The sequence below is a fragment of the Ursus maritimus genome, unplaced genomic scaffold, assembly GCF_017311325.1.
Source record: "Ursus maritimus isolate PB19 unplaced genomic scaffold, ASM1731132v1 scaffold_11, whole genome shotgun sequence".
Classification (NCBI taxonomy): domain Eukaryota; kingdom Metazoa; phylum Chordata; class Mammalia; order Carnivora; family Ursidae; genus Ursus; species Ursus maritimus.
The window spans coordinates 35,854,903-35,882,703 of NW_024423453.1; the positions used below are offsets into that span (position 1 = coordinate 35,854,903).

Sequence of the window (27,801 nt, forward strand, 5' to 3'; positions counted from 1 at the left end):
GTGTGCCTAAACTTAGTAGATTCATGTAAGTAATTATAAATTATTAAAAAGCTGTGCATGTGTTTTGTTCTCTATTTCCTGCCAATCAAATTACTAAGGAATATACTATGTTCACATTTCATCATATAAATCTCAAAATAAGATTACAATGTAAAGCCCCGGATGAAGGTGAATAAACAGTGAATCCATTCAGATGAGATATAGTTAATATAGTTATGTAGGTATCCATATTTTTAAAAAGAATTCCTATAATCAAATCATAATATAAGTCTGTTCATCTGTCCCTACTAGGAGTTCTAAGAAAAAATGTTTTTTTTGCTTATGTTGTAATCGACACAATGAATTTTTTATGTTAATTAATTTTGTTTTTTAACTGGAATTAATAACTGAAGGTTGGACATAATAGCTTCCTCTCGTATAGCTGATTTCCTTCTTTTCATAGCCCTGTTAGTGGGTGAAGGTAAAAACTAAGGCCAAATAAATCTAAACAGTAAAAAATATTAACCCCCCAATTTTATGATGGTCATTTGATCTAAAGTCTCCCAGTTTTTCTCACCAATCCTCTTCCTGACTACTGATTTTGAAGCTTAATTTTATTTCATACTTCTCCATTGCTTTTTTCCCCCATTGTTATTTTAATATCTGGATTGAAAATGTGGAGACTTGAGGAAAACTGTGTATCCCTTCTCAGGAGCTCATCTAATAAACAGGACTAGAAGACTCTGAAAGTGTTGAGTTAAATTTCCTTTGATTAGAGTGCAAATTACACTTTATTAACTGCTGATAAAATGGAACACGTAGTCTTAATACAGAGAAATCAGACTTATCTCACTAAAGGCAAACATTAACCAGTCTTTTTCTCATTTTGGGTACCTGGTTCCATGTTAGAAGTCAATAAATGCAAGCCCTTAGAGGCATCACACTAAAATGAGCTAACTTTAGTTTTCCCTATTGGTTTGACAAAGTCCAACTTTGATTACCTTAAGGGCACGAAGAGAGAACATCTATTTGCTCAGATTTTTTGATTGCAGGTTAGAATAAAATGAAAGGAAGAAAATATCTGAGTAGACTGTAGTGATAAAGGACTTGGAAATGGTGAATATTGGTCAGTGTTTTTAATATTTATTTCATTATGACAGTAGGTCAGAGGATTCAGAAAGCAAATGTGTTCAGGTACGTTTGCAGTATTTCAAGGATTCATTTCAGGAAGGTCAAGACACTGGTCAGAATGGACTGACATTAAAATTAAGAAATATGCTAGCATTTCTTCTGATTAGATTCTTGCTCAACATTTCCCACACTGAGCACATTGTTCCCATCCCTGGGAGGCAGACATCACCCATGAGAAGTGAAATATACATCCATGCACCGTTAATCAAGTCAGTCATCATAAAAAGGCATTATAAATAATTTCTAATTTCTAAAAGAATATTTGTCATGAAAAGTGTTTATTTGTGTATTAATGATGCTAAAGAACCTAGACTATAAAAAAAATTCACTCCTTTCTGGGAGTTAAAAATACAGGGAGGGCAGAGTAAAAGACTTTAAAGGAAAGTGAGTCCTGGGACCATGGATATATTTTTTGATCGATGTTGTGTTTAAAAAAATCAAAATTCATAATAATGAGACTACAAAGGTGAGAGGTAATTAGAAAAACTCCCACAAAGTACCCCAGATCAGGGAAACTTAGGAAAAAATTAGAAGCTAACAAAATTTGTTCCTTCAATATATTCATATTTTAAATATTAATGTCACTTTTTTCAGAAGAAATCGTATGGGTTAAGAATCACCTGAATTATCCTAATAGAGCCTTACTAAAGGATTAAATACACGTCTGAAAGGATTTTTTTGCCCCCAAATTCTAGCAATGGTAGGGACGTGTTTACCTAAATTGGCACAGTATTTGGAATCCATGACCACAAGTAAAAGGACATAGCTGGAACCAGGGGTGAGACCCCTCACTGGGAATGACAGAAATATAAATGGGTGACAGTGGGATTCTCTCAGAACTTCGAACCCTAGCCTTGTACTGGTACAACTCAGGGATTTATTTTGGTTTTTGCTATGGTTTAACCAACCAAAAAACTTTTCATAAGCTTTTCAAACAAGCAATTAGAGTTGGAACTGAAATGACACCAGATGAGAAAAATCCAGTTACATTTTCCTTAGAAGTGGTGAGTTCAGTGTACCCTGGGAAGTTAAAACTGGTAACACCATCAGCTACCAAGAACTGTGAGCAGAATCTAAAAGAAGTATAGTTTTTGTTTGAGCAATCAAGAATTCTCTTTTATTGAACCAAGGCAGCAGATAGAGAAGGAGGCTCTCAGAAGGGAAAAAAAGGAAAAAGGAAAAAAAAAAAAAGATCTTTCAACCCGAGGGGTCTAGAGCTACATTATTATTTCCCAATGAAGTAAGCATTAGTTTTCCGAAAAAAAATTTGATTCCTAAGGAAGCAAATGTGTCACTTGTGTTGTAGAAAATATATGAAGATGGGGGACCACTATGTGAAGGATGAAATTTGAAAATCAGGCTCAAACTCCGCATTCTTTTTTATTTAAAAATTTGGCTACAACGAAGTATTGATTTTGTCTTCTTCAGCATGTTTTGCCTTTGGAATTATTTTATTATCAGTTGCAGAAGCCACTAATTCTCTAAGCTCTTTCTTAAAATTTATTAGAAGTATACTTTGATCATCTATTATGATTTAAATGAGATTAGCAGAAAAGATGCATCTCTTTCTTAAGGTTGATGGAATCTATAAAGAATATATTTTAAAGTGTCACTCTCATTTTTCTTATCAAACTTGTTTTCTGTGACTAGAAATGGAAGTAAAACACAAAGGTTTTTTAAGGATCTCTGCCTTAGAAAAAAGTCACAAGCGGACTCACAACCTATAAACGCACAATTTATAAACTGTCCTACAGAGAAATGGCTATCCCAGTTCTCCCCCCTGGACCTCCCACTGCTGCTATCCAGGGGCTGTCACGGAGAAGCCTGAAGCTTGTAGAGTTAGGGCAGGCTAAATGAAGCTGTACTAACAAACTGCTCTGCAAATCTCCGTGGTTCACCACAATAAAGGATGATTCTGTGTTCACACCAAGTCTGCTGCAGGTCCGAATGGCATTCCAGGACCAATGTTCCACACGTAGAGATTGACTGTGTCCATCTCGTTGCCCTGTAATTTTTAATAATGCTTCCACTATGATCACTGCAGCAGGGAGAGAATCAGCTGGAGGATCTCAGGCAGGCTCTCCTATGCTTACACCCCAAAGTAACTTTTGACCATTAGCCAGGACTAGTCACAGAGCCCTGCCTAGCTGCCAGGAGATGAAAAATGCAGTCTTCCGTGTGCCCAGGAGTGAAGGACCAGATACTGGTAAGCACTTGTCATTTCTACCCCCTTGAGCAATGGTTACTGAACCCTCTGAAAATTATATGCAGTAATTGTAGATTTTTCTGAAGACAGGAGAGAGATCTTAGCTTTTGTTGGATTCTTTAAGGAGATAGTGATCTGTCATCTAAAAGTTCTAATAAGCTTTTTAAAAAATGTACAGATTTATGTTGAAGAAAGGAAAGCTTTGAAATTCTGGAATAGCTTAGAGAAGTCAAATTTAGGGCAAGTTCTCAGACTTTAGAAGACCGGTCCGTGTGTTGGCCTTATTATCCACAATTATTTTGCCCCACGCTGCTCGAATGATTTCAACTATATACTGTATTACAAATGTACTAAATTCTGGCAATAGGTAATCCTTCAACATTTAAAAAATCCTAATTGCTCTGAATAGGTTAAAGCACTTTCAGTCCCTCATAATATGGTGTGAATCAGTTTAATCAGATGGATTTCTTCCTAACAGTGTTCATAATCTTTCTCAAGGATCACTGTCCTTTGCTGCCTGTTGTCCAATCTCTGCAAACATTTGTCTTATACGTTTTGGTTTTTTTAGTTGTTTAACGCAGGACGGTAAATCTTTTCCCTGTTACACCATCTTGGCCAGAAACAGAGTCCCACTTATTTCTTTTCACCATGAATATTTTTATCCAGAATTTAATTAAGTTGTAATATTTTTAAATGTTTGACATGGCTTCTACTAAATATAAAGCAATATTGAAAAAAAAAGTGCAACTCTTGGAAAGAATTCCTGAACGAGAATTCTAGAAAACTAGATTATAGGTCCATTTTGTCTTTCAGATTTTTGCATGACTGCATGTCTGTGGACCTAAGGACATTTGAAAATTTAAAAAAAATGTAGACCAAGTTATTTCTTTAATTTCATGATTCCATAAAACTCAAAAAAGTTCAAGAAGATGTTAACTCATTTTCAGAAGACAGAGGCTGTAGGAGTGGTACCAGATAGAGGAAGGCAGAGACAGACATAAACAGAAATGCACGAAGAAAGGGTAGTAATGAATAGAGAACCAGGCATCTTCTTGAATTGGAGGCCCCAGAACAGTGGGGAAAAGGTAGGGGTTGAGGAAATGCTGAGGGGAAGTATGACACAGGGTTGAAAACAGGAGGACGATTGAAAGTCTGCAGATGAAACAGTGCACTAGGCTTCGCAACTTCAACAATGCCAACTAGGGACTGGTCAAACCGGGTATGACAGCAGATAGCTAGAAACTCCTTTATTATAAGTTCGAGCAGAAAGATAAAATATTTATACCTGGCATTTTTACAGCTGTTTGATATATTAAAACAGTAATAATAATAATAACCATAATAAAATCCCTTTTGTGGAAACCCACAAAAACAAATATTTATGGGGAAAAATAACAAATAAAATGCTCATGAAAATCTAGATTGAACTCTTAAGGACTACGAAATACCATATTTATTTAGAAGATGCTCCTACTGAGGAACTGTTGTCGGTTCCAGAGGAATCTTATTAATGATCTGTTTCAAACCTCAGATAGAGAGACTTGAACTGAAATCTTTGCCCAAAGTCACAAAGCTAATTAGGGCTCAATATGGTATTAGAACCCAGGTCACTGGACTCTTGCATAATACCCTCCCTCAATTACCCAGAATGCCAGTAGGGTGAGCTTTGATTCAGTCAGATCTTTCAACAGAATGTTCTTTTTATCTGCCATGTTTTTGAACACATTATTAGAGACAGAAGTTTGCTCTGTGACAATAAGGCACTATAAAACCTGCTTGCTGACTTTTTGGCTAATTCCAGAACTTTCTCCTCATTATTAGGGTTATTTAACCGAAGTAGCTGATGAAAGTATAATAGAACATGAGGCTCACTCATGAATGTGGCTTTTTCGCTTTCATTAAAAGGGCTGAGTTCATGAATAAAAAATACAAGCAAAGAACAGGGTAGGAAAACGTGGCTCGACATTGAACCAATGCCTCGACATTAAACCCACATAAACCAAGGGCTGAGAGATGAATTCATGGTCTTGATTGTTTTCTTTTAAGAATATTAAATGATTCGTAAAATGAGAGTGGTATTTCTGGTACTCAAGGAAACCTTTGCATGTCATTTTGTAGAGAAGAGTTTCTTTACTGACTAGCCGGTGTGTTCATCTATTTCTGTACTCAGGATTTGCATCCTATTTTTCTGATACAATTTACATTTGGCTACAATAAGAATGTGCATTAAAACCATGTTACTGATATTATCAATGAAGTGGTTAACCACATTGGCATTGAAATGGCTGTAATTACATTTCTAAGTTAACAGCTCTCTTACGTTGCATAAGAAAAGCTTTTGCTTCTCTGTCACTGTTCCACATCTGGGTCTATAATCTCCACAAAGCAAGATGAATTAGCTTTTCATTCAAAAAAACTAAATTTCATGATTGGAGACATAATAGTTCTAGCAGGAAAAATAAACTATCTTCTGGAGAAATCAGCAGAAATTCATAGGCCCTTAATCCTTCCAGAGCCAACCAATTTCTGTTGCTTCAGGCTTGAATAATTTTATTGAACTGCAATAAATTTGAATTCCTTCTAAATTCCTAAATTTGGGCGGAGAATCTACAGTTATTTTACTATTGGAAAGGAAAGGAGGAATATGAAATCATTCCAACCGTATCTGAGAGTATTAGAATGGTATGAAGGTTCCTATATTTGCTGTGTTCCCTCTGGAAGGTACAAAGAGGAGGGATGATTGCTGGTGAATCACTGTTCTATTTTATCTAGAGACCTGAGTGCTCTCACTGCTCTATTCCCTTAGGGGGTCATGTTCCTCTGCTTAAAAGAATATTGCCTGCTCTGTGAGCTAATGATTTGTTTGGAGGATGTAAGTCTCAGAGGTGGAGATAACTGCACAGCTTTTATAATGTATCTTTCAAATCTTTGATCTGCTTTTTTCTGAATACATGGGACCCCTCAACGGCAAGATTAAAGATGTCTCTTCAGAGAAGAAAGGCAAAATTTGAAAACCTAAAAGCTGCTCAGATTTCCAAATAATATTTCTGTATTTCTTCATTTTGTCAACATCACACTTGGTGTTGTCCTGCATTCGTGTGATAACTGCATGGTAATCAAAACACAGTATTAGATCATAGTTGTTTTGTTGTTGTTGTTTTTCCAAGGAGGCATGGAACTATGAACCCTGTTTTAAAAAGTGGTAGTGCAAACTTGTTCATGGCTAGGACATACGTACTCATTTTGAATTCTATTTAATTTGACAAATATTTATTTGGTACCTGGCAGATGTTAAGCATTGTGCCTTCTTTTTGTAGGAAACACCAAAAATCAGAATCTGTTTTCAAGACACTCATACCCTCACTGGGCATATAAGGCAATTACAGAAATGGCCATGATAGGATGTAGAACATGACAAGGGAAAAGCGCTTGGAGAGAAATGAATGACATTCAATGTGGGAACAGAGAGAAGAGACAACAGTCAAGTAAGGGACAGATCAGGGAGGATTTCAACATTTGAGAAGGACCTTACAAGACCAGTGAGATTTCCCTGGGTGGGGCTGGAGTTGGAAGTAAGGTGATATTAATGTATGTTGTGTGTATCTGGGGTGTGAGAGGTTGGCCAGGGTAAGGGAGGCGGTCAAAAATGTTAAGAAGCCCGTACATAGGGTGCCTGGGTGGCTCAGTTGGTTAAGCGACTGCCTTTGGCTCAGGTCATGATCCTGGAGTCTCAGGATCAGTCCTGCATCAGGTTCCCTGCTGAGCGGGGAGTGTGCTTCTTCCTCTGACCCTCCCCCCCTCATGCTTTCTCTTTCTCTAAAAAAAAAAAAAGAAAAGAAAAGAAAAAAAAAGAAGCTTGTAGGCCGTAGGGATCCAACGAAGGTTTTGAAGAGGAGAAAAAAATAGAATAATAAGAGTTATAGTTTAAGAAACAACATTTGAGGCATTTAAAAAGCACATTTTAGTGTATTTTGAACTAAAATATGTCTATGTAAACAAGCGAGTATGTTTGATAACGTCCTACAGGTTTTATTTCCAAATAGAACAACTACCACAAAAAATGTTAAACATGTTGGTAGTAGAATTAACGTCTCATTTATATTTGAATCTGAAAGATTATTCTTCACTTTTGTAACGACGTACCTCATCCATGCATAGGTTTCTAATCTTGGTCAAATGAATCGGGAACGGGGTGTACTTTTACAGTGTTTCAGAGAATTTAATCTTCACCATATGAATAGCTGAGTTTTTACTCTCTGAATAATATTTTGAAATTCATTGTTTTGCTTTGCTCCTAAGCCCTTTGGAACACAAAACAACTTTACCAAAAATGAGGATAAAATGTAAAAAGAATAGAAAAATAAATAGCTTTACAGAGTGAAGACAAACAAAAGAGATTTTTGAAAAGCACCAAACAGGATTGCAGCAAATAGACACATGGCTCTGAGCAGCGAAGCTAGTTTTGAGAAGTATTTTTTTTTTTCATGATGATTAGGGTGATGGTTAGAGCTTATCCAAGTAAATCTGAAAAAGTGACTAGCCCAACTTATTCTCTACCAAACCTTTTATCAGGAGAAGTCATCTAATAGATGGATCGTATTTCCTCTGCCTTATCTCCTGGGCAGACAAAATGAGGGAGTAAAGGGAAGATAACTCAAAACTACAGAACCAGTTCTCAAATATATGACAATACAACATCCTCAAGTGAGCAAAATAGTATCTAAAAGTGGCTAGTTAACAGTTAACTGTAAATATTTGTCGGGCACTTGAGCACATTGACATTCAATAAGCCATCTGTTTTTTAAGACTTTATCTCATACATATATTCGGAATGAGACCTTATTTCGTAACTAGAGGACAGAGAGTGGTAAGTGGTATTCTACTAATGTAAAAGAAGCAATAAAATTCCTTTGTGCCCAATTTACTGTTATTTACTATTTATGCTATGGAGAAAATAAAAACCAAAGAGTTTATTGTTTCATCTAAATGACCTAAAGGGAAAAAAAAGCGTTCTAAGCAGGAGAGGCTTCTTTACGTAACAGAATTTTGCCTATGATTCCATGTGAGCTATCCCCAAACATCCCTAAACTATTTTGTTTTAAAAAGTTTGATTAATTTATCAACAATTATATAACCCAAAGGTCTGTCATAGGCAGTACTGTAAAAAATTTTTAAAATCCTATTCTGAAGTTCTTAACTGAGGACTGGAGCCTAGTGAAGTTGACACATAAAAGTGACCCTCACATCACCTCTAGCTATTTTTTTTTTTAAGATTTTATTTATTTATTCGACAGAGAGAGAGACAGCCAGCGAGAGAGGGAACACAAGCAGGGGGAGTGGGAGAGGAAGAAGCAGGCTCATAGCAGAAGAGCCTGATGTGGGGCTCGATCCCATAATGCCGGGATCACGCCCTGAGCCGAAGGCAGACGCCTAACCGCTGTGCCACCCAGGCGCCCCTAGCTATTTGTTTTTAATTGACTATTTTGACTAATTATCACAAGAAAAAGTATATAAGAAAGGAAGGAGAGTTAAGAGAAATTAATAGTATATTTTTCTAAATTAATATTCCAACTTGAATTGATCAAATTTAGGAAAATTTACTACCATCAGCAAAGTAAGAGTATAATACTAATTGCATTTAATACCGATTAGCATCTGTGAACTAGCATCTGTGACTTGTTCTTGTCAATAAGGTACAACACTGAACATTTTTTAAAAAACCCACAAACTTATCTCACATTCCTTACAGCTGATCAGTGTTGTTGACTATTTAAGACAACTGAAAAAAAACAACATGAGGACGGTGATTTGTCAAGTTTAACTAATCATTACCACATTTTATGCTTTCCTTATCATCAAAGGTACAATACAGCAGGAAGGCACATCCAATATTTATGTGGTAAAGAATAAATAAAATTAAAATTACCGGTAAAATCAGAATCACCAATGGAGAGAATGACACAAAAACTAAAGTGTTTTCAAAAACCAAGGTCTTACCAGTAGGCGAATCACTTAAAATGCTGCCTCTGTTCTCCTTCCATGACAGCAGGTGGTCAAGGCTGGTGAGATCTTCAGACTCGATGTAATTGTTAACGGTCAGCATTATCTGATGAGCTTTTGCTATTCCATAATGAACTTTAGTTTCATCCATTTGACGCAAATTTGTTAGCTCTGCTGTTGTGTCAAAAGCTTGCTGAAAGTATTGTGAAGCTTTACTGTAGTAGCCCTAAAAATGTAAGAGAAATAACTTTTGTTCTTAATTTTGGGTTCTATCCTTCCACAAATCTGCTCACCTTGGTGTGTACTACACTTATCTTTTGGTAGTTACAGCATTCATCTTCTAGAAGAAAGAGATGGCAAGCAGGGTCTCTGTTAGAATAAGTTTCTTTTAAAAAGTTGTGATTACTAACCATACAGTTAGTAACCACAAGTTGAACTACATGAAACTTAAGGTTTTTTTGGATTAAAAATGGTCAAATGTTAGCATTTTCAGATGGTTCAACCTGATACGTGGTAGCAAAAAGAAGTCTGGGAAAGAGTGATCTAGTTCAAATTGATTTGGATGTAATTTTCCTACTTGAAGCATTGGATTTACCTAATAAAGCATTTTTAACCAGCTGTTGGTTTTAGTCACAGCAAGAGACCATTTTCAGCCAATCTGTTTAATCAGTGGCCACTGAAAATAGATGTATTTATCTGATTTGGTTATCGCTCTTGTTTGTCCCATGTGCTTACGTCATTCTTGACTAAGAACACCGGAGGTATTCAAGATTTCTGAAAAATAATGGTCCTGATGGCGCTAGCACAACTCATTTAAACGTTCATCTCTTCTCTAAGAGAAGAGAAGACTCTAAGGTCTCTGCAACATTTCATTGCAAAAATTCAAGGCGGTTTTTTGTTTTTTTGTGGGCTTTTTTGGTCGTACTCTCCTATCGTCCTACAAGCTATTGTTCACAGTAGCTTTCAAAGTGTCAGGGCCAGTGCTAAGTACCTCATATGTTATGTCACTAACTTTCATAAGTCATCCTGTGAGGAAATACTATTCTTCTTCTACAAATAATGAAACTGAGCCTCAGAAAAGAGACTATCTTCTGACACCCTCCAAATGTCCTAAAAATCCTCGTGAAAAAGTTCTCCTCAAAGGAGGATATCATTTTTAGGATTGAGCCTATACTTTTAAGACTCTAGGGAACAAAGTTTCCTTTCCTCACTGACTTGTAAGTCTCCTTTCCTCTCCCCTTCCCCTCCCTCCTCTCTTCTCCTCTCCTCTCCTTCTCTCTCTTGCTCATACACAGGAAAACATGCATGCACACGCCTTTTAGAAGAAACTCTTACAAGAGAGAATATTTTATTATAAGTTTGCAAATTATTTTCTCACAGCATTTTATGAAGGAACTGGTAATACAAACACCATTGAAACAGCCTTATACCGTACACCAGTACACGCAAAATGCATACTCAGCTCCATGCATCTCTGTATAGTCATGGTGTTCAGACAGCAAACTGATTGGTTACAAAAGTTGTTAGAAGATGAGGAGGGGAGAAATAGGGCTTGTGTGACAGTTATGTTACATACATAAGCAGTATAATACTATGTTATAGACCCACAAGGACGTTTAGGGAACTCTACTCAAATGGTTCATTCCAATTAAACTTACTAATTTAAAAACAGTCCCTCTATATAATTTTCGTTTGTTGAGGTGAACGATTCTTTCTTTTATTTCAAAGTGTAAAACATAGAACTTATATGAGAATACAGTTATTTAATTAGAAAAAATAAAATGGTATCAAAGACATTTGTATGACAAGTAAATTATATGATTGAGAAACAATATAAATATTGAAGATGAAAATAAAACTAGTTAATATTTTGGATTGTTCTGCTAAACATCAAAGATATAGGACAAAATAAATGAACATATGTGACTAGACCACACATTTCCATTTTTAAAAACAGAGAAGTATAAATATCTAATTATTGTTCTAATTATACTTTTGAGCATTAGGCTATTTATTGTTTTAGACGAACGTCTTAATTAGGAAATTAGGGATCATAAATAAATGGACATATATTTAAATTTCCAGAATTACTGTATATATTATTATGTTAGAATGAACTTATTCATCAGGTAACTACTATGTACCAAGCTCCATACCAGGCAGTGGGGATTCAGCAGTTAACAGAATTTACTATACCTAAAATTTATAGATTTTTTTAACAAGTGTTTTCCCCCCTAAAATAGGAGCATTATAATTATTCATAATTACTCAATTATAATTATAATTACAATTACACATAATTATTCTTCCTGCAAATTGAGCTTAGTATTCAATCATTAGACACAGACACAACTGCCATAAAACTGGTATCAAGCTAAATTTCTCTAGTTTAAAACACTATTAAGGAAATACATTAATTCTTCTCAGACGCAAGCATTTTTATACATACCATTTTGGAATGAGATTTCATTAATGTGTATTGCATTTCTAGATTCTCAATTCTTAAAGAATTTAATATCTAAATTTAATCTCTTCTCCAAAGGGTCTGTCCAATGTTCTACAGTTCAATTCTGTTATCAGTTAATCCCTATCCTATTATAAAATTCAAAAGAGTAGTAATTAATCTTGGCAATCTTAAATACGAATTTGAGAATATATAAGTGAATTAATCACTTCATGAATGCATCTTATTGGAAAAGAGAACTTTGTTTAGTGTTATAAATATCACTGGTAAGTATTTAGGAGACAATTTCAGGTCAGGATCTTGATGACATCATAGACCTTAAAACAAAGCTTGCATTATTACACTCTAATATAGAATTTTCATGCATTTTCCTGATTCTTACCAGATCCTTCTCAGTGTGTCTAAAATGTCACTCTATCCAATGAGCAAGCTCAAAAATAAATGAACATATTCCTATTACTAAGGAAATACCATTTTTTACACATTTTCTTTACTATTTTAGTCTCGAACTATCATTGTTTTATTTTTTTAATTTTTAATTTTTTTAAAGATTTTATTTATTTATTTGAGAGAGAGAGAGACAATTGAGAATAAGCAGGGGAAAGGGTCAAAGAGAGAGGGAGAAGCAGACTCCCCACTTAGCAGGGAGCCCGACCTGGGGCTCAATTCCAGGACCCAAGATCATGACCTGAGCCTAAGGCAGATGCTTAACCGACTGAGCCACCCAGGGGCCCACTATCATTGTTTTAACTATGTGATTATTATCTGATCTTATTAGGGAATGAGAAATCTCATAAAAGGTCTATATCTAGTTATTTTCCCTAAAGCATTCTTACTTGTCTATATTAAATATATATTTTCATCAAAAGATCACATCAGGAGGGTGGGATGGGTGGCCCATCTTCTATGATTAATCTTAAAAAGTAAACTAATTAGAATAAATGATCTTTTAAAGATGTCCTAACTTTAATTATAACAACACTGTAGTAACTAGAGAAAATAGTTAATTCTAATATTAATTGTGGTCTTATAATAATATTTCTTAGAAATGATTGTAAAAAATACAAATAGAATACATTGAATGAATAGTATGAAGCCAGAAAAGAGATGATGAGGGCAGTTTGTAGAGGCTTAAAAAGGTAGACTGACGAGTACCAGGATTATTAGATTTGCTTTTAAAGATTCAGTACAAGTTTTCAGAATCATTGTACAAAAGTGAAACAGAAGTTTGGAATTTCTAAAGTGAGAGAATCCTACTCTCCAGAGGTAGAAAACTGGTTACAAATTTACTGACTGATTCAATGAATTCACATATTTTTGCTCACCAACTCTGTGCCACCTTCTTGTCTAGGATCACTAACAAAATAATAAACAAGGCAGATATGGTCCCTATTCTCATTAAGTTTCTATTCTAGCCAAACTAAAGAATAAGAAAACATCATAAACAAGAAAACTAGGAGATGAGTGCTATGTGGAATATTAAAGTAATGTTAAAGAGTGACCTGGGGGCTACTTTTTTCTTTTTCATATAATTTTTATTTTGGCATGCAGCTTTCAGGACTTCAATGAAAAGAAATGGGGAATATGGAGATTTCAGATATTTTGATTAAGTGGAAGACAAAATTTTTTTCAACAAAACAGATACTTTTATTGACTGAATGTTTTGGCTTCTCTCTCACATGCCTGGAAAGCCCCATAGAATATAGTGGATTAGATTTCATCATTGTGGATTAAGAAAATGTGTTTGTCTGGAATCCATCAAAATTCTAGAGGAGAACATAGGCAGCAACCTCTACGACATCGGCCAAAGCAAACTTTTTCATGATACATCCCCAAAGGCAAGAGAAACAAAAGATAAAATGAATTTATGGGACTTCATCAAGATTAAAAGTTTCTGCACAGCCAAGGAAACAGTCAGAAAAACTAAGAGGCAGCCCACGGAATGGGAGAAGATATTTGCAAATGACACTACAGATAAAGGACTGGTATCCAAGATCTACAAAGAACTTCTCAAACTCAATACACGAGAAACAAATAAACAAATCAAAAAATGGGCAGAAGATATGAACACTTTTCCAATGAAGACATACAAATGGCTAACAGACACATGAGAAAAAGTTCAAAATCATTAGCCATCAAGGAAATTCAAATCAAAACCACACTGAGATACCACCTTACGCCAGTTAGAATGGCAAAAATAGACAAGGCAAGAAACAACAATTGTTGGAGAGGATGTGGAGAAAGGGGATCCCTCCTACATTGTTGGTGGGAATGCAGGTTGGTGCAGCCACTCTGGAAAACAGTGTGGAGGTCCCTTAAAAAGTTAAAAATTGAGCTACCCTATGATCCAGCCATTGCACTACTGGGTGTTTACCCCAAAGATACAGACGTAGTGAAGAGAAGGGCCATATGCACCCCAATGTTCATAGCAGCAATGTCCACAATAGCTAAATCGTGGAAGGAGCCGAGATGCCCTTCAACAGATGACTGGATTAAGAAGTTGTGGTCCATATATACAATGGAATATTACTCAGCTATCAGAAAGAACGAGTTCTCAACATTTGCTGCAACATGGACAGCACTGGAGGAGATAATGCTAAGTGAAATAAGTCAAGCAGAGAAAGACAACTATCATATGATTTCTCTCATCTATGGAACATAAGAACTAGAATGATCAGTAGGGGAAGAAAGGGATAAAGAAAGGGGAGGTAATCAGAAGGGGAAATGAAACAAGAGAGACTATGGACTATGAGAAAAAAACTGAAGGCCTCAGAGGGGAGGGGGGTGGGGGAATGGGATAGACCGGTGATGGGTAGTAAGGAGGGCACGTATTGCATGGTGCACTGGGTGTTATACACAACTAATGAATCATCGAGCCTTACATCGGGAACTGGGGATGTACTGTATGGTGACTAACATAATATAATAAAAAACCATTAAAAAAAAAAAAAAGAAAATGTGTTTGAGGACTCAAATTACAGAAACGGTAGCTGTGATTCAACAGTTTTCCTTACGAATAATAATAATGCCATCTTAGAGACAAAATACAAGTACCTTTTCAAAGCACCTTCATCTGCTTTTTAAAATCGAGGTATAATTGATATATGACAGTACATTAGTTTTGGGTGTATAACATTATGATTAGATATTTGCATAGATCACTAAATGATCACCACAATAAGTTCAGTTAACACCACCTCATGTAGTTACAAATTTTTTTGTGTGATGAGAACTTTTAAGATCTACTCCTAGCAAATTTCAATTATATAATACAGTATTACTAACTGCACTTGCCATGCTGTATATTCCTCCCCCAAGACTGACTTATTTTAGAACTGGAAGTTTGTAACTTTGAACTACCTTCACCCATGTGACTACTTTTAGTCAGGTTGCCAAGGGAAGGCCTCTCCGAAGATGTGGCACTTAACTGAGATATGGTGACAATAATTCAGTGCTGTGAAGCTCAGGGTGGACAGCATTCCATACAGGGCATTCCAGCTAAGGCAAATGTCCTAAGGCAGGAACAAGCTCTCAAGTCCATCTGGCTGTGGTGGAGTCGATAAAGAGAGTGGGAAGAAATGAAGTCAGAGATGGGGGAGGGGTGTACATCTCACACAGAATATTCTTCCCAGAAGAATGGGAAGTAATGGAAGTGTTCTAATCAGAGAAATAACATAATTTGATTTACATTTAAAAGGACTACTTGGACCTCTGCGTGGAGACTGGATTATATGGGCGAGAATTAGGGAATGGGCTTGAACTTACTAGAGTAGTGTAGGTGAGAAAACAGAGTATCATAAACTGTTGGGATGATAGTAGCAAATACAGAGAAGTAGGTGCGTCTCAGATATGTTTTGGTGGCATAAAAGTCCGGATTTCCTTTGGACTAGGTATGGAGCAGGAAGGAGAAAAGAATCAAAAGAATCAAAGAATATCCAGATTTTTGGCTTGAGCAGCTGGGCAGATGGAGAATGACATTTATTCAGATAGAGAAGCCTGGGAGGAAGGAATCATGTTAAATTTGAGATGTCTATTAGACATCCAGGTGGAGATGCTAAGTCAGCAGTTAGAGTTTGGAGTCCCAAGGAGAGATCAGAGCTGGAGATAGAAATTTGGGAGTCATCCGCATATGGATGCTGTGGGCCTGGATGAGGTCAGATGGGGGAGCTCATAGATTGAGAAGACAGTTTGCCTAGAAAATACCTGAATCATATTCTACCATAGTTGAACATTAAGTTAACAGACAAATAGAATTTAGGGGGAAATGATGAGTTCAGTTTCTAATAGATTATATTTGAAGCCATCTAAGTGAAGATGTCAGGCAAGCAGTGGGCTATGGGTCCAACGTTGCAGGGAGAGATCAGAGCTTGAGCATATTAAGAAGCTAAGTGCTTTTGTGTACCCACCATGTGCTAGGGATTTGACTAGGCACCACGTACATATTTATAAATTTCCAGTCCTTATATAGTTTTTCAAGGTATCCTATTATTTACACTTGAAAGATGAAGAAACTGAGGATCAAAGAATTCATGTGCCCCAGGTCATAGTTAATAAGTAGCGAGTGCAGATTCAAGGTCAAGTGGGCAGAAATCAGTGAGGTTCCTCTTTGTCCTGCTAGTTTCCTTCATGGAAAAGCGTAACAGATAGCATGTGATGCAAACAGCCTGTGAGATTGTCCGGGTGTATAACTGGAATAAAGTCATCTAATATCATTAGGAAACATCCATTTGCAGCTGAAATGAGAGACATGAAATAATTCCTTGTCAGTGTTTTCCTAGGAAATGACTTTGTAGTACTAGAAGGAAACTCAGGATGTCATCAAGTGTATCCCCCTGTTTCAAAAACACGAGAAGGAAAAATAACTATAATAACTATATTTGGTTCTAATAAACCCACTTTGTTATATATTTTCAAATCATACTCTTGGTAATGATTTAGCAACTCAGTCAGCCTGAGAAGTAATCAGTAGATTTTTTGACTTGAGGAAGTGTCCACAAAGAATCACAGTAATGCACAAAAATTGAATGCAACATTAACAATTTTAGTAACAAATAAAGTTTTGTTTTGAAGTCTGTGATGTCACAAAATTGTTACAGTATTGTATACTTAAGGGGCACCTGGGTGGCTCAGTTGGTTAAGCATCTGGCTCTCGATTTCGGCTCAGGTCATGATCTCAGGATTGTTAGACTGAGCCCCGCATCAGGCTTTGCAACGGGCATGGAGCCTGCTTGAGATTCTCTCTCTCTCTCTCCTTCTGCCCCTTCCCCTGTCATGCTCTCTCTCTCTCTCAAAAAAAAATTATTAAAAAATACTATACTATTTATCAGTGACTATTTATTACATTAAAATATAAAGAATCACTAAGATGTATGAATCAACTTGTATATTTGAAGGAATGTATATTTGAAGATAGCATGAATACCTGGAATCCTCCAAATTTTATAACAGAATTGGGACAAACTGGTAAAAAATTAACCTTTGTTAATTGACATAGCTTTTGGATTGTATTTGTGTCTCTAGCCTTTAAGATATTAGACTCTTCTTCAAGAATTAATAACCAGAGGATACAGACTAAAGAGATACAAACTTTTGGCAAAAAGCTTAAAAAATGCAACTATAAAAATTACCCCTCAGAAGGGTTTATTGTTTTATTTTCCTTATGCTTTCTGTAATTAGGAGAATATAAGCTGATATTTAATGTTTGTGTTATACTAACACACTGAGCTCTGGGTATTGTTTGGTGGGAGGGTAAAGCAATTTGTGTTTCTTGCACTTCTGTTTTGAAGAACAATCCTTTTAAAAAGTAAGACTATGTATAACTAGGAAGGCCAATTGCGCTACTACAGGATAAGCACCCATCAGACTGCCAGCCTCACAAGGGCATGAGCCTTGTCTGTTTTTCAGCATGGTATCCCGAAAGTAGACAAAAGCACAAACAAGATCCAGGAGAGAGGAGTCACCAGAGTAGAGTCGCACCATAGAGAAGGGGCACACAGTGGAGAGAGAGACCTGGGGTGACAAGTGGGGGAGCCACAAAGAAAGAGGGAGAAACAAAGTGGGGGAGACCAGAGGGAGAGGACCACTGAGGGTGAGAGCAGACCAAAAAAACAGGGGCAGGAGAGAAGAGCAAGGGGAGGAGAAAAGTAGGAGGAGAGTGACAAAGGGGAGAGAAAAAGGGGGTTTAATGATAGTGGATATTGGGAGAGAGGAAGCAAATGAGCCAGGGCAAGTGAGAGAGAGGGATGTAAAAAGAAATCAGATACCCTGTTTGAATGCATGTGTCCCATAGCACATGAATTCTAAAGATGGTAGTTGCATTCATTCAGATTAATTTCAAACTCTATTTCCTTAAAAAAAAAAAGCCTAATTAATTCTGAAATCATCAAAGTCAATTATATGGCAAATAAAAGACTGTAGTGGTTTAGAGGAAGGGTTTGAATACCAATGGCACCTAGAAACGTGGAGGCCTGGGGTGGGTTACTGAAACCCTCTGAGCCTCAGGAAAAGGGGGGTTGTATGAGACCACATAAAGGTGCACAGAATAATAATGGCTTATATAGCTGGCCCTTGCTTCCCCTGCCACGCGCTATCCTAACTGCTTTACCTTCATTAACTCAATACTCACTACAACCTTAGGAGGGGAGAAAACTGAGGCACCTAGAAGGTATGTAACTTGTCCTAGGCCACAGATCTTAGAAGTAAAGAAGTAGGTTTTCACCAAACACTTGAGTCTCAGAATTAGTGCCTTTAATCACTACATACACAACCTCTCAAAAAAGACTAAGACAAGGTGTAGAAACAGTTTATGAATGACACTGCCCTCAAAAACGATAGATCCTATTCATTATCAAAAACAGCAATTATAACTAGAGGGGAAAAAAGCCTCTTTTATACTGTTTCTTAAAGAAAAATCTGGGTAATGAAATCTAAACTCAGGAGAAAATAAATCAAAAGATCAATGCGTTATGACCAATTCATTTCACTAGTAATGGCCTCTTGAATAAGATACTTTTATTTTAGACTTTCTCTTCTTTCTCTTTTCTTTCACATAACCAGTCTGAAGCTAGAATTCTGTATTTCCTTCAGAATTACTCTTGGGATTGTCCTTTCTTCTCCTGAAGAACCTAGCAGGGACATCACAGCTGAATTAATGAAATGAGAATCTGGAGCAAGGGAGATGAATGTTAGTGTCAGCAGATAAGAGCCAACCATTATAATGATATTCTTTGAGTTGAAATGTTTTAATTGCTCTTCAAATCCAAAACCACTTAGAATCTTCACTGGCTGTGAAGATATGAATCAGTTTTAGCAGATCGTAGTGACTGTGCCCAAGACGGCACTCAGGTCCTGGGAGAAGAGAAAGTAAGTGCCCTGTGTGTTAAGCAAATCCTGCGGTCCTGGGGTCTTTCTGCATAACCTATTATGGGAAGGTGAGAGTCAAATGGGAATAGAATTTTAAAACTCTGAGAATTTCTCCCTACAAGAAAGAAACACATATACTCACTTTTTCATTGTAGATATCCCCAAGCATTGTACTTGCTCTCACAACATCTAGTCTTTGAGAATTGTTTCTTGCAATTTTCACAACTTTTTTCAAGTATTTAATTGCTTCTGTCATCTCTCCTTGGCTGGAATAAATAAAACAGGAAACTATTGGAGTATCATCTCATTTAATGTCACAGTAAAGAGAAGAGATTTTGTGTCTTTGCTTTAGAAAGTGCAAAATGGTTCAGGATAATGAAATGTGAAATGCGAATTTAAAAATAGGTGGCTTGTCTTTGTTGGAGTATACAGCGAGTGAAAACTTAAACCTTTAAACCCTCGTGTGTTGCTGGTGGGATTGTAAAATGGTGCACCTGCTTTGGAAAACAACTTAGCAGATCCTCAAAAATTTTGATATACAGTTACCATATGACCCAGCAGTTCCACTCCTATATATATGCCCAAGAGAAATAAAAATATTATGTCCACACAAAAACTTGTACGCAAATGTTCATGACAGCATTATTTACAGTAGTCAAGAATGGAAACAACCCTAATGTCTATCAATTGAATGAATGAGCAAAATGTGGTCTATCCATACAATGGAATATTATTCTGCCATAAGACAGAATGAAGTTTAGTGATACATGCCACAACATGGATAAACCTTGAAGACACATTAAATGAAAGAAGCCAGGGCGCCTGGGTGGCTCTGTCGTTAAGCATCTGCCTTCGGCTCAGGTCATGATCCCAGGGTCCTGGGATGGAGCCCTGCATCAGGCTTCCTGCTCAGCAGGAAGCCTGCTTCTCCCGCTCCCGCTCCCCCTGCTTGTGTTCCCTCTCTCGCGGTGTCTCTCTCTGTCAAATAAATAAAATCTTCAAACAAACAAACAAAAAAAATGAAAGAAGCCAGTCACAAAAAACATATATCGTATGACTCCATTTACATAAAATGTCCAGAATAGGCAAATCCAGGGGCGCCTGGGTGGCACAGTCGTTAAGCGTCTGCCTTTGGCTCAGGGCGTGATCCCGGCGTTCCAGGATCGAGCCCCACATCAGGCTCCTCCGCTGGAAGCCTGCTTCTTCCTCTCCCACTCCCCCTGCTTGTGTTCCCTCTCTCGCTGGCTGTCTCTGTCAAATAAATAAATAAAATCTTAAAAAAAAAAAAAAGAATAGGCAAATCCATAGAAATAGAAAGTAGGCTAGTGGTTACCAAAGGCTGGTGAGAAGGGGAATGGAGAGTGGCTGCTAAGAAGTATGGGGTTTCTTTTCGGAGTGACAAAAATGATCCGACTTAAATTGTGGTGATGTTTGCACAGCTCTCTGAATATAACTAAAAACTACTGAATTTTAGACTTTAGAAGGGTGAATATATGGTATATGAATTATATCTCAAGGAAGCTGTCATTTTTTAAAAAATAAAACCTCTGAAAAGGTTGAAATTTTCCACACTACTTTGCAAATGAAGCAAGGCCTTTGTGGGGAGGCAATACCTGCAGGAGATATTAAAACAAATAAGATGAAAATGGGGTATTCAGAATTCCCCCAACCAGGACTCCAAAGAATGAGAGAGAGATACTGCCCCCAGATGAAAGGGCCTGGCTTCTGGAAGGCATGGCACAACCATCTGGCAAACCACTAGAATTTATATGAGGAAGAAATAAGATTTCATTGTGATATACCACCGAGATTTTGGAGATTGTTACAGAAACTCAAATTCCCAAAACTACCTAAAACAAGTTTGGCTATTTTTTTTTTTCTCTCACAAAGAACTGAGGGGCACATCATTTTAAAGATTTCAATGAATTATATTCAGAAGCTTCTACTATTTGAATTCTGCTCTCATTTTATAAATCTGAGTCCCAAATACTCATCAGTTTTTCATGATCTGAATGCCACTTCAAGTATATACAAATTTTAGTTTTATATGAGCAAGAACTATACAGAAAGGAGAGAGAGGAGTGGAAAGACTCTCAAAATCTCTCTAAAGGAGATAATTATTTGAAATTTGAAAGCCAGTTTAAGGAGACAGGATCTTTTAGGAGCCAGTTGTAGTGATGTCCTATGTGAAGAATGCTTGGGGGCCCACTGAGAGGCGCACTCTCATAAGGGCAAACGAGATTAAGAACCAAGATAAAAAATATTTGCGCAACCGAAGAGACAGTAATTTTCGAAAACAGCTATATTCAAGGTATAATATACTGTGACTGATTTTGTAGAGGAGGCTGAAACCAAGCGGGGGAATGTTTAGCTGCTGATTCAGGGACATGCCATAAACAATTAAAATGCTATGGACAAAGCAAGAAGTGATTTCAAAATGGCTCCAAATTAAGCGTGCTGAAAAAATTCAGTATATCTGTTGACTCTCTGGATTTTTAATTTTTTTTCCAATTCCTAACAGAATGGTGAATCTAAGATTATATGAAATTCTGTTGTTAACTCATATCAGAACCACTGAAAATGTGTATTAATGTGACAAAATCCAGAATTTAGAGGTTTTAAAATAACCGAAAAGTTACCATTGTAGTCTTCAATTAGCTATAATAAAGGAAAAACTCTTATTTCTTAATGTCTTTGAATCCCTAGAATCTCCCTTTGTTCTCATACGTCAGCAGTTCCCAGCAAACACCTATGCCATGACTCAATAATTCACAGGATGAAATTCTGAAATGCAGACGTTGTTTTGCAATTGAACTGCTCCTCTCATGGATATTTCTCAGTTTATACTGCAAGGATTTACTCATAGGAGCTCCGGATGGTACAGTAACGAATGTGGCATATACAGAAGCTTTGCTACAAACTTTTCAATTAGTGCAATTACAGTAAAACACACATTTCCCCATGTTTCAACATTCTGAAATCAGAATGACTTACAACAGGTAGGCATCTTATAATCATTGTCAGATGGGGAACAGTCATGTCATAGCTGTTGGTGCAGAAACAGATTAGGTTTATCATCCTGGACACGACCCAACAATTGCAATGCCCTGATATTTCTGTTAACAACTATTTAAAGATAATTTCAGAATGGGACGGGAGGACTGGTTGTTTTCTAAAAACCTCTCTGAAATCTTCTGAAAGTTAAGAAAATGCCAACTTCAAAATGGGCAAATTGAGTAACCATGACTTGGAAAAAATACTGGAGATGATACTGGAGCACTATTTTAAGAAAAGCTATAGTAACAATGTTCTTGATGGCACAAAAAATAATATGTTTGAGAAAAAAATAGTGACAATTCTGATCTAGAAGTGATTCAGAAGAATTGGACTTGGAATGCAAATATGTTTGAGGAGTATAATCAACTTGTTTGTATTTTTTTACGTGAATGCTTAGGAGTGATAAAAATATCTGTGTGTAGATGAGCCTAAAATAGCTCTTTTGTTAAGTATAAAATCAAAATTCTAAGCAATAAGAGTTATTATGTTACAGTTCAGTTAGAGTATTTTCTTTGGTAGTATGTAAGGTGCATCGTCCCATAGAAGCAATCTTAGAGTCAGTGAAATCTAAAATTAAAGTGACTCCTTCAGTATAGTGGGTAGTTCATTGGCTAGTTAATTTTTGATTAATATTTTCTAGGAAGTTTAAAATTCACACTGAATTTATATATTCATGATATGTAATTAGAACATAATGAGAGCAAACAACTCTAAAACTGGTCTAATTCACAGTTCTACTAAATCTCTATATGTATCTATTCATTTTATTTAATTTTATGCAAAAACAAACATACCTAAATTTTTGTGCTTGTGTTTATGTCATATGTGTATAATCATAAAGCAATCACATATTCAACAGCATTCTGTTTAGATAGTGGGCATCAAAATATCAACATTTCTAACCTTAAAAATTCACTTGCAAAATGGCATTCATTTCCCTGGCTGCAGTTAAAACAGCAAAATTTAGTATTCACCTAAAATCTCTGAGCAAATAGAACTCAACACAGAATAATTTTTTTCCTGAATGTCTATAATAGGTGATTGATGAACTATATTATTACCACATGCAATAAACAGTTGAGAAAGCACTTCTTAAAAAAAGTAATATAAAAGGTAATATTTGATTTTCAGTGGCAAGAATTTTTTAACTTTTATTTAAATTTGATTAGTCAACATTGGTTTCAGATGTAGAGCTCAATAATTCATCAGTTGCATATAACACCCAGTGGTCATTACATGACATGCCCTCCTTAATGCCCATCACCCATTACCCTATCCCCCCACCCGCCTCCCCTCCAGCAATCCTCAATTTGTTTTCTATAGCTAAGAGTCTCTCATGGTTTTTCTCCCTCTCTGATGACTTCCATTCTGTTTTCCCTCCCTTCCCCTATGATCCTCTGTGCTGTTTCTTATATTTCATACATGAGTGAAACCATATGATAATTGTCTTTCTCTGACTGACTTACTTCATTCAGCATAATACCCTCCAGTTCCATCCACATTGATGTAAATGGTAAGTATTCATCCTTTCTGATGGCTGAGTAATATCCCATTTTATATATATACTACACCTTCTTTATCCATTCATCTAATGATGGACATCTCAGCTTTTTCCACAGTTTGGCTATTGTGGACATTGCTGCTATAAACATCGGGGTGCAGGTGCCCCTTCAGATCAATACATTTGTATCTTTGGGGTAAATACCTAGTAGTGCAATTGCTGGGTCATAGGGTAGCTCTATTTTTAACTTCTTGAGGAACATCCATACTGTTTTCCAGAGTGGCTGTACCAGCTTGCATTCCCACCAACAGTGTAAGAGGGTTCCCCTTTCTCAGTGGCAAGAGTTTGAGGTTTTTTTTTTTCCCATCAGAAATGGTCAGCATATGCAATAAGTAAGTTCATGGAAAAATATTTTAATAAGTTTAGAATATTCATAAAATAATCCCACAAATGGGCTAAGTGTGTCAGAATCACTAGCAGGCAAATTAAAAATTATTCGGCTGCTTTACAAAATTAACTAGAGTGACTGGGAAATTATGTGTATAACCGAGGTGAAGAATCATCTAAGATTAGAACTTACATTCGACTTGGAAAAATATGTCAACCTGCCTTGTTATTTCTATTCTTAATTATTCTTGGGTATAATTGTCATACAATATTATATTAGTTTCGGGTTTACAATGTGATGATTCAACCCTTGTCTACACTGAAATGATCACCACAATAAGTCTAGTCACCGCCTGTCTTCATTAAAAAGTTACAAAATATTTTTTGCTTTTAAAAATTTTTATGTATGTATGTATGTATGTATGTATGTCACCATACAGTACATCATTAGTTTTTGATGTAGTGTTCCATGATCACTTGCATGTAACACCCAGCACTCTTTCAAGATCCACTCCCCCTCAGCAACTTTCAAGTACACTCAATACCACGGACTGGAGTTGCTCTGTTGAACACCACATCCCCATGACCCATTCACTTCACAACTGGAAGTCTGTACCTCCCGACACTGTTCATCCCTTATGGTCAACCCCTAAACCCCCTTCTCCCTGGCAACTGCCAATCTGTATACATACATGAGTTTCATTTTGCTTTGTTTTGTTTGTTTGTTCAGTTTGTTTTTCAGATTCCGCATAGAAGTGGCAGCTTAAGTATTTATCTTTCTCTGTTGGACTTATTTCAGTTAGCTTAATACTGTTAAAGTTCACCATGTTTTCCCAAAAGGCAAGGTTTTATTATTTTTTATGGCTGAGTAGAATTCCATTGTATATATATACTGTTTCTTATTCATCCTATTGATGGACACTTAGGTTATTTCCATATCTTGGCTACTGTAAATAATGCTGCAGTAAACACAGGGGTGCACTGTGTCAGTGTTTTCATTTTCTTCAGGTAAGTATCTAGAAGTGGAATTGCTGGATCATATAGTTCTACTTTCAATTTTTTGAGGAACCTCCATACTGTTTTCCACAGTGGCTGTACCAATTTATATTCCCACTAACAGTGCACGAGGGTTCCCCTCTCCATGCCCTTGCCAACATTTGTTTCTTGTCTTTTTGATAATAGCCATTCAAACAGGTGAGAGGTGATACCTCATTAAGGTTTTAATTTGCATTTCTCGGATGATGAGTGATATTGAGCATGGCCTATTGACCATGTAAATGTCTTCTTTGGAAAAATGACTGTTCAGATCCTCTGCCCATTTTTAATTAGATTGTTTGGGTTTTTTTTTTTTTGCTATTGAGTTATGTGAGTTCTTTATTTATTTTGGCTATTAACTCCTTATCAGATATATGACTTGCAAATATTCTAGTTCAGTAGGCTGCCTTTATGTTTTGTTGATAATTTCTTTTGCTGTACAGAAGAAGCTTTCTAGTTTGATGTAGTCTCACTTATTTATTTTTGCTTTTATGCCTTTGTTTTTGGAATTAGCTCCAAAAAAATGAAAATCACCAAGACATACATCAAAGAGCTTACTGCCTACCTTCTCAGAGTTTTATGATTTCAGGTTTTACATTTGTCTTTAATCCATTTTGAGTTAATTTTTTGTGCATGGTGTAAAATAGTAGTATAATTTCATTCTTTTGCACGTAGCTGTCCAGTTTACCCAATACTATTTATTTAAAAAACTGTCCTTTTCCTATTGTATATTCTTGGCTCTTCTTTGTAAATTAATTGACTATATATATATATGGGTTTATTTCTGGACTCTCTATTTTGTCCTATAGATCTATGTGTCTGTTTCTATGCCAATACTGTACTGTTTTTGTTTGTTTCTTTTGTTTTAAAGATTTTATTTATTTATTTGACAGAGAGAGGATAAGTAGGCAGAGTGGGAGAAAGAAGGAGAGGGAGAAGCAGGCTCTCCACTGAGCAGAGAGCCTGATGTGGGGCTCGATACCAGGACCCTGGGATCATGACCTGAGCCAAAGGCAGACGCCCAAGCAGCTGAGCCACCCAGGCACCCCTGTTTTTGTTTTGTTTTTTTTTAAGATTTTATTTATTTGAGAGAAAGAGAGAGTGAGAGGGCGAGTACAAGCAGGGGGGAGGGGCAGAGGGAGAAGGAGAAGCAGACTTTCCGCTGCTGATGTGGGGCTCGATTCCAGAGATCATGACCTGAGCCGAAGGCAGCCACCCAACCAACTGAGCCACCCAGATGTCCCCATACTACTTTGATTATTATAGATAGATAGACAGAATGGTAGATAGACTTTTTAAAGATTTTATTCATTATTTGAGAGAGACAGACAGAGATAGCAGCAGAGATAGTGAGAGAAACAGAGCACACCCAAGTAGTCAGAGAGAGCACAAGTGGAAGAGAGGGAGAAGCAGCTCCCCGCTGAAGAGGAAGCCTGATGCAGGGCTCGATGCAGGGTTTGGTTTCAGAACCCTGGGATCATAACCTGAGCTGAAGGCAGTCGCTTAACTGACTGAGCCACCCAGGTGCCCTGATTACTATAGATTTATAATCCAGTTTGAAATTATTGCATGATGACTCCAGCTTTGTTTTTCTTTCTCAAGATTGCTTTGACTATTCAAGGTCTTTTGTGGTTCCATATACATTTTACTATTGTTCTATTTCTGTGGAAAATGCCATTAGGATTTTGATAGGGATTGCACTAAATATGTAGATTGCATTGGGAAGTATGGATATTTTAACAATATTAATTCTTCCAATCTGTGAACACAGAATATGGCCTTTACCATGTCAAGGTTCATTCCCTCTATCCTCACTTCCCTTGAGAGTTTTTATTATAAATGGATGTTGAATTTTGTCAAATGCTTTTTTCTGCATTTATTGAGATGATTATATGACTTTATCCTACATTTTGTTAATGTGGTGTATCATGCTGATTTTTTTGATTTCCCCTTTAATTTCTTCTTTCATTGACCCACTGGTTGTTCAGTAGCATGTTGTCTAATCTCTATACATTTGTGATTTTTCTGTTTTTTTTTCTTGTAATTCATATCTGGTTTCATACCATTGTTGTCAGAAAAGATGTTTTATTTGATTTCAATCTTCTTAAATTTATTGAGACTTGTTTTGTGCTGGAACATATGATCTGTTGTGAAGAATATTCCCTGTGCACTTGAGAAGAATGTGTATTCTGCTTTTTATGGAATGTTCTGTATATATGTGCAACTGGTCTAATGTGTCATTTAAGGATGACGTTCCTTATTGATTTTCTGTCTGAATGATCTATTTATTGATGTAAGTGGGGTAATAAAATCCCCTGCTTTTGTTTTTGCAGTGCTGTCAATTTCTCTTGTTACATCTGTTAATTTTGCTTTAGATATTTAGGTGCTCCTATATTAGAGGTGCATAAATATTTACAAATGTCATATCCTCTTGTTGGACTGATCCTTTTATCATTATGTAATTCCCTTCTTGTCTTTATTACAGTCTTTGTTTTAAAGTTTATTTTGTCTAATGTAAGTTTAGCTACTCCAGCTTTCTTTTGGTTTCCAATTGTATGAAACATCTTTTTTATCCCTTCCTTTTTTTTAGTCTCTGTGTATCCTTACATCTAAAGTGAG

The 27,801-nt window shown here is 36.4% G+C and overlaps 1 protein-coding gene across 1 annotated transcript in view; it reads right to left on the reverse strand.

Moving 5' to 3' along the window:
• The window catches only part of TTC29 (tetratricopeptide repeat domain 29), a 232,049-nt gene that overhangs the window by 69,744 nt on the left and 134,504 nt on the right, over window positions 1–27,801 (reverse strand). The window contains exons 10-11 of the mRNA XM_008685456.2: window positions 19,345–19,468; window positions 9,374–9,602 (exon numbers count right to left, since the gene is read on the reverse strand). Coding sequence (XP_008683678.2) covers window positions 9,374–9,602; window positions 19,345–19,468 — 353 coding nt within the window. The remainder of the gene's footprint in view (window positions 1–9,373; window positions 9,603–19,344; window positions 19,469–27,801) is intronic.